General features: G+C 36.4%; 1 protein-coding gene and 1 non-coding gene across 3 annotated transcripts; one reads left to right on the top strand and one right to left on the bottom strand.

Moving 5' to 3' along the window:
• Positions 1–1,915: 1,915 nt before the first annotated feature.
• On the top strand, positions 1,916–1,987 carry trnam-cau (transfer RNA methionine (anticodon CAU)). The gene has a single exon. It is a non-coding gene; the product is annotated as a tRNA-Met (tRNA).
• Positions 1,988–2,499: 512 nt separating this feature from the next.
• Positions 2,500–5,357, bottom strand: LOC115782060 (mannose-binding protein C-like). 2 transcript variants are annotated; one of them, XM_030732046.1, is made up of 6 exons: positions 5,319–5,356; positions 4,753–4,959; positions 4,561–4,601; positions 4,185–4,241; positions 3,380–3,451; positions 2,500–3,140 (listed from the first exon to the last, which is right to left on the bottom strand). In XM_030732046.1, exons 2-6 carry the CDS (start codon positions 4,926–4,928, stop codon positions 2,758–2,760), a joined length of 729 nt encoding a protein of 242 aa, XP_030587906.1. In that variant the 5' UTR covers positions 4,929–4,959; positions 5,319–5,356; the 3' UTR covers positions 2,500–2,757. The 2 variants fall into 2 exon arrangements, with proteins under 2 accessions (XP_030587906.1, XP_030587905.1); XM_030732045.1 differs by having other exon boundaries at positions 4,753–5,357.
• Positions 5,358–7,149: the final 1,792 nt, after the last annotated feature.

The raw sequence follows: 7,149 nt of genomic DNA, 5'->3' as shown, positions 1-7,149 counted from the left end.
AAAAAGGTCCAAGAAGAGGGAGGTGGCAGGGAGAGGATGCATGGGCAGGGTCCTTTAATACACAGCAGGTCTGTCATTATGCGGTCAAGCCTGTGAGACTGAAATAGAGACAGAGAGAAGAAGAAGACAGGCAAAGAGCTGTGTGAGAGAAGGACCAAATAAACTGCAGCTAAGAAAAGCATCTATCCAAACTATGCTTAATCTCAGTTTTCCTAGAGATTTATAGGTGGTGCAGGTTGATTTGGGAGAATGTGAAGGCCATTTGAATGATGTTCAAAAGCCTTGATGGCACTGTGGATGAGTTTATCTGTAGAGCCGTCTGCCAGAGGCCTTGAGACGGAAATCTGTTGTGTATCTTGTTGAGAACTGAGTGGGTTAACACAACCCATAGGAAACATTACTAAAATATAAAACAACTGCATGTCCACAGTCACCACTTCTCAAATACAATTCATGCAACATTAACCAGCATTAATATTATTTTTAAGCTGAAGCTAAACAAATAGTTGTTTATTCATTTCACCAGTTAGAAATGTGGAAAAACACATAACATCTAAAATCACCACCAAATTCACTGTAATTGTTTATTAGAACCAGTCATAACTGCACACATTAGAGATTCAACCACAACCACAGTCTGTGGATGACCACTGACCCAGGCATACTGGGCATTAGGGTAAACCAGGGTAAGGGGAACCCCATCAGAACAACATATATGTCTATTTTCATTTTTTAAATTTTCTTTTTGAAAATCAGTATGATATAAAAACAAGATGTGAACAAATTTAAAAGGGAATTAAATCTTAACAGACTAAACCTGTTTAAAAAAATAAAATAAAATTAAGGTCTCAAAGCCTGGTTTGCCCTCACCTCCCAAATGGGTTAGAAGCCCCACCGGGGCATCTTGAGGATACACTGTGATCTAAACAGAGTTGGTAAGTATACGTAGCTATCAATTTATTTCCAAATTTTGAAGTAAAATATGCAGGCCACTTAAATCCAAATTATTTCCAGTTTTTTGGCCTGGGAGGAATTTGGATTGGAAAATTTATTTTAGAAAAAATGAGCTGTGAATTACTGAAAGACAAATCTTGTTGGGGGGACAAATGCATGCAAGTGTAATTAAATTATTAAAATTGCGAGTACACTACCAAGGTCAATGTCTTTTGATTTCCTAACACCAGTAAAAGTTAATAAACTGCCCATCACTGACACAGTGAAGGCTGACATTGGCAAAAAGTAGAGACAAACCTGCTTCACCACTGCGTTATTTAAACTCAAGAAACTCTCAAGAACTCTGTACAGGATCATTGTTGACATAATGATCCTGTACAGAGTTCTTGAGAGTTTCTTGAGTAATTAATGCACTCCTGCTTCTCGGTCACGTCAGTTTGAGCACCTTTGGAGCGACATCTGAGATCTTATAACCAGCATTATTATGAGATTAAAGGTGTGGCTGAATGCAAACCAAACAGAACTCAAACAACTGAACTCGTTTGAAGTTTAAAATGTGCGTCTTTACAGTTGAAGACGGTCAAATGTTGAAATAAGCAGCAACAATGCCCTCTGCTGGACAAAATTAAAAATAGTGCCCATGTTACGGAGAAGTGCATTATCGGGTTTGTTTCTTCTGTCTTGTGCTTTATTTTTCTCATAGTCCACTGATCAAACTACAGAGGTAGCGTGATCGGTAGGCTTAGCGTATGTAGGCTTAGACTGTGCATTATCTAGTATTTCGTTTCGTATTATGGTTTAAAATGCTTTATCGCCGTCGCTCCTGCTGTAGAGACGAGTGGTTGTATTTGTGAAGAAGAAAGTGTTGTTCACCTTTGGTCTTTTGGTCAGAATGAAGACATTTACGGTTGACGATCGTGGTGTTACAATAAATGGCACTCTCCGGGTTTGTTACGTATACAGCAGAGTGGCGCAGCGGAAGCGTGCTGGGCCCATAACCCAGAGGTCGATGGATCGAAACCATCCTCTGCTATGAGGTTTTTCGTTTCTTCACAAACACGTTTTGTTTTGCTTGCTGGGTAACTAACACATTATTGAAATGTCTTGTAATTACACTGATCACATTATTGTGGGTTCAACTTCGTGTATTGACACACTATCTGTAAGCCTTACTGTCTTCAGATCATTTTAAAAAATTAAATAATTATATGTGGCCTCATGAACATCAGTTTACAAAGTCAAACCAATTAATTAAATCTGAATTAAAATCAAGTTGTTTTCACTTTATTAAAGGGATGAAAGAAAAGAGTCCTCTACACTGCTGTATCTTTATTGTTGCATATGCCTTTAAAATCCCACACTTGTGTAATTTTTATATTGAAACATGTCCACACTAATAATAATACCATGTGGCAATTATATTCAAAGAGAGATGAAGATGTGAAACATTGTTTGTTAGCAGTTATATATATATATATATATATATATATATATATATATATATATATATATATATATATATATATATATATATATATATATATATTTTTTTTTTTTTTATTATCACATACTATTTGTTAAAAAAAACGGGAAAAACTGTGACATTTAATATCTTAAACATATCCGTTTCTGTGTAATTCACTGATAAGTTTAAGATCACATTTTCATCCAGATGCAGAAAGTGAGGTCATTTATTGTTATTTTAAAAAAGTTATGCAATAATTCGTTTAATGAAAAGTTGAGATAAATGTGATATGGAGAAAAATTCCCTCAAATGAGACTTGCAAGGAACAGCTGATCCTTCTATAACTGACAAATGATGTAAGCATTCAGGAAACATTCTGGAGTAACTCTCCACATGCCGTTTTCTGACAGCATGATGCAGCCTGTATCTTGGATGGATTTGTCTGGCTGACCTTCTCCCCACTTGGTAAAGGTCAGAGGTTGGTTTTTCATATCAACCTCAAAATTCCCCTCTGCCTTTTTATTGTTGACCCCGATCCAAGCTGCTTTGTAAACATCCCCAAACACTTGAGTCACTGCGTTGTTCTCGTCCTCGTTCTGGGGCAAAGCCAGCTCTAAGTGTTGTTGGGAGCAGAATTCAACAGCTCTGGAGAAGGAGCCTCTCTCCTTGTTGGACACAAAGTATTTCTGACCAACTCTTTGGACAAAGTGATAGTTAACAGCTAAAGAACAGAAAAATATAATAAAAGAAAGTATTACTCATTAAATCATATTTACAATAAATCTAACCTTGTAGAAACATGAACAAACACAACAGTAAGATTAGCATTAGGAAAATTAGACTTTTAGTTCTATTATTCTGATACGTTTGCATTCATGTGCATCTGATGAAAGCATCGCTCTGTTACTTTGTTCTGTATGAATTTGAATTAATAACATAATCTGGGATCATGATACTTACCCAGCTCTAGTTTGGCAAATCTGTCCTTCAAAGCTCTGAGGTCTGGGCAGCTGGAATCAGCAGCAGCAGCAGCTGGATCAAACAGATCAAGTTAGTAAACTTTATGCAGCGGTCACACTTACTGATGTGTAATCCCCACAAATGAAAAGTTTCAAGTTTCTTAGTTTTCTGCCTCACTTTTGCTTTTATCTCTTTTCTTTCATTAACCACTCAAAGATTTTTCTCAAACTCAATGAATGTTGGAGTAAAACCCTCAACTGTCTCAATAATGTAAACCTTTACCACATACATTTATTCAAGATATTCACTGATATTCAATCTGTTAAGCTTATTGAATGAGGTTTTTAAATTGTTCCATTTGAGCGATTTTTGTACAGTTATGAGAGAAATGTGGAAACAGGTGTGGTGAATTCCCCATGTGAAATCTGCAATGGGCACTAACCAGTCAGAAGATGACATGAGAAAATACAAAATACATGCAAGTGTACATATTATATATATATATATATCTATATACGTGTAAGACTATAAATACAGAAGAGACACATACCCAGTCATAATCTTATGCCTGCATAATACTTTGACCATAGGCATGCCCCCACCCCCCTGTATTTAGAAATATATAAAAAATATATTAGTTAAAAAGTGCATGATGTTTTAAAGTGATTCATTCATTCCTAGCACCCTTGCCTTTACAGCATTAACAGGAAACTCACCAGCATTTATACATGAAGCTAACACATTCAGTTGTCTTCAGAGTAACAGAAAGGCCTACATGTTTGACAGGAGGATTTATTGGTTTTACCTTCAGAGCCTGTTCCAGTTCCAGCACATCCAGATGTCCCAGAAAGTACTGTGACCCCTGAAGAAGGAAAACAGACAAAATGACAAAATTAGGCAAAATAAAAACAAAACAAAACACTAGAACAGCAACAAGGAGAATGACTCTGCTGTTCTGTTTATGCTGTGGTTCTACAATCAGGCTTCCTTAGTGACCTGAGAGATTATGAATACAGCAGAGAAAGGTGTAGTCATCATCTTTTGCCTGCCCAATAGTGTGACTGTACTTATTCACAGATTTCAAGCAACAACAAGGAATGGATCCCCCTGATATTTACCTCATAGCTGAGATTTACATGATCTAAGACAATCACCACAAAATAGGTATTTATTAGTATTACCGTCACAGCATATTCCATCACGTCCAGGCCTTCCAGGAACTTGAACCCCCAAAGAACAGGAAAAAAGACACTGAGCCAGCAAAAGGTCATTGTGGCTTTGAATCAAGCTATTTGCATATCAAAACAAAAAAGGTCTCAAATTTGGTTAGAAATTTTTTCTTTAAAATACTGCTGGTGTGAAGTATTATCTTGCCATATAATCCAGGTGCCCCAGGTAGCCCAGGTAGCCCACGTGGCCCAAGCATCCCAGGAAATCCTGGATCTCCTTTTTGACCTGGAGGACCTGGAGGACCTGGAGGACCTTGAAGCTGACTGAAGCTGACAGGGGCCATTAGGCAGAGGACGCAGAACGAGAGAAGCAGTCTCATCTTCCTAGTTCAGAACTGAAGTTTTGGTTGACTATGGTATATCGTTTCCCATATAGAGGCCACAACAGAAAAAAATCTTTATTATTATGTACATTATGTTCTTGATTTTAAGTGTATACATAAAAATCGTAGGTATTTACTTTAACGAAAGAATGTTAAATGTTGTAATTGTAGAGACTCTCCATGCACACGCTGATAAATGTGACCTAAAAACATATTAAAAAAAAAAAGTAGTTCTTGTTTGTGATTTTTCTAGATAGCATGTTGTGTTTCTTTATCTTTGTTGCATTTTACGGCACTAAACAGACATCATGCTGTTTAAAAGTAATTTTAAAACTCTAGGTAACACAAAATTTAGTATAATATGGTGATAAGCAGGAGAGAACTCACCCCACAGAAGAGAAGTGATCTGTACTTCTGCTTTGCTGCTTCCACAGAAAAATAACTGAGAGATGAGCTGAAACTAAGGAGGGAGGGATTCAGTCCAAAGTAGCAGCTGCTTATGATCATTAGGGATTGTCCATGATACCTCCCTTTTTAAAACAAAAATGCTACAATGTTGTGTTGCTGTAAAGAGTATATTGAACTGAACACAAGAAAACTGATTTTACAAAGAATAAAAAGAACTTTATTTATCCCAGAGAAAAATTCATATGTCTGTCATCTACTATTTGTATAAGAATTGATTGAAGTGAAAATTGAATACAAAAATTTGATTATTTGACTTTACAAGGCAGAACCAGTTTTTTGCACCGGTCCTAAAAAATACCACCCTGTGTGTAAAACTGAAAAAATAAATAGATGTATTTTACATTTTGAGCACTCTCTTTGTACTGACAGATTTAGTTCAACATTTAACAGAATTGAATCAGTTGAAGCTTAATTGATTGAAACATATATTTAAAGAAGAATTAACAGAAGTGAAACATTCAAAATCATACACAGAGAGGCATGGACTGAAGTTGCAGATGTGGGTGCAGTGTAAATCTTTCAGTGTGCTCACTTTGTTTAACATCTAAAGGGTCCATGTACACTGACAGCCTCAAGGAGAGTAACCAAGAAACTCAAATGTCTTTGTACTCTCTTGTCTCATAAACATGTTGGAAATTCATTAGAAATGCATTTATGATCAATGCCAGTGTCTGTAAATATGTTCATGTTCCGAGAGAACAATGCACATCTGATACATAGAAACAGTTTCTCAGGGACAATCACTCAGTGACTCTACAGGTCTTATACTGGTTGATATCAGGCTGTTTTGTACAGATTGAAGTCAATATTGCACAACAAACATTATGCAGAGTGTGACATAAAATCAACACTGTTGGAGCTGTTCTTAGTGGTTATTATATTATATTATATTGAAACAACATTAAGCCAGATAAAGTCATGGATTTCAGTCAATATCAGCAGATTCTTGAGAACAATGCACAAGAATCAGTGACAAAGTTGCACCGGGGCTGGATACTTCAACAAGACAACGACCCTAAACACTGCTCAAAATCTACTGAGGCATTCATGCAAAGGAACAAGTACAATGTTGTGGAACGGCCATCTCAGTCCCCAGACCTGAATATTATTGAAAATCTGTGGTGTGATTTAAAGCAGGCTGTCCATGCTCGGAAACCATCAAACCTGACTGAACTGGAGATGTTTTGGAAAGAAGAATGGTCCAAAATACCTTCAACCAGAATCCAGACTCTCATTGGAAGCTATAGGAAGTGTTTAGAGGCTGTTATTTCTGCAAAAGGAGGATCTATTAAATATTGATGTAATTTTTCTGTTGGGGTGCCCAAACTTATGCACCTGCCTAATTTTGTTTAAATAATTATTGCACACTTTCTGTAAACCCTATAAACTTAATTTCACTTCTCAAATATCACTGTGTTCATCTGCTAGATGATATATTTAACTGAAATTGCTGATCCAAACAACCAATCATTTATAAAGGAAAATTGTGAAAATTATCAGTGCCAAAACTTTTGCAGCCTTGGTGGCATCATAAGTCTAAGGCCACCTATAAACCTATAAAGAATGCTATATTCATTTAAGAAAATATTGCTTTGGATGCAACTTTTTCTAATACTTTACTAACAAAACATTTGATATTGGTCTAAAGTTACTCAGTATAGTAGTGCACAAGGTTGTTGTTTTATGTACAGGAAATGCTCCTGTTTCAAGTGACGCCTCAGGGATTATTGTCATAGGCACTGAAATACAG

This window comes from Archocentrus centrarchus, chromosome 6, assembly GCF_007364275.1.
Source record: "Archocentrus centrarchus isolate MPI-CPG fArcCen1 chromosome 6, fArcCen1, whole genome shotgun sequence".
NCBI lineage: Eukaryota > Metazoa > Chordata > Actinopteri > Cichliformes > Cichlidae > Archocentrus > Archocentrus centrarchus.
The sequence above is the reverse complement of the archived record's forward strand: the minus strand, read 5'-3'. Positions and strand labels throughout refer to the sequence as shown.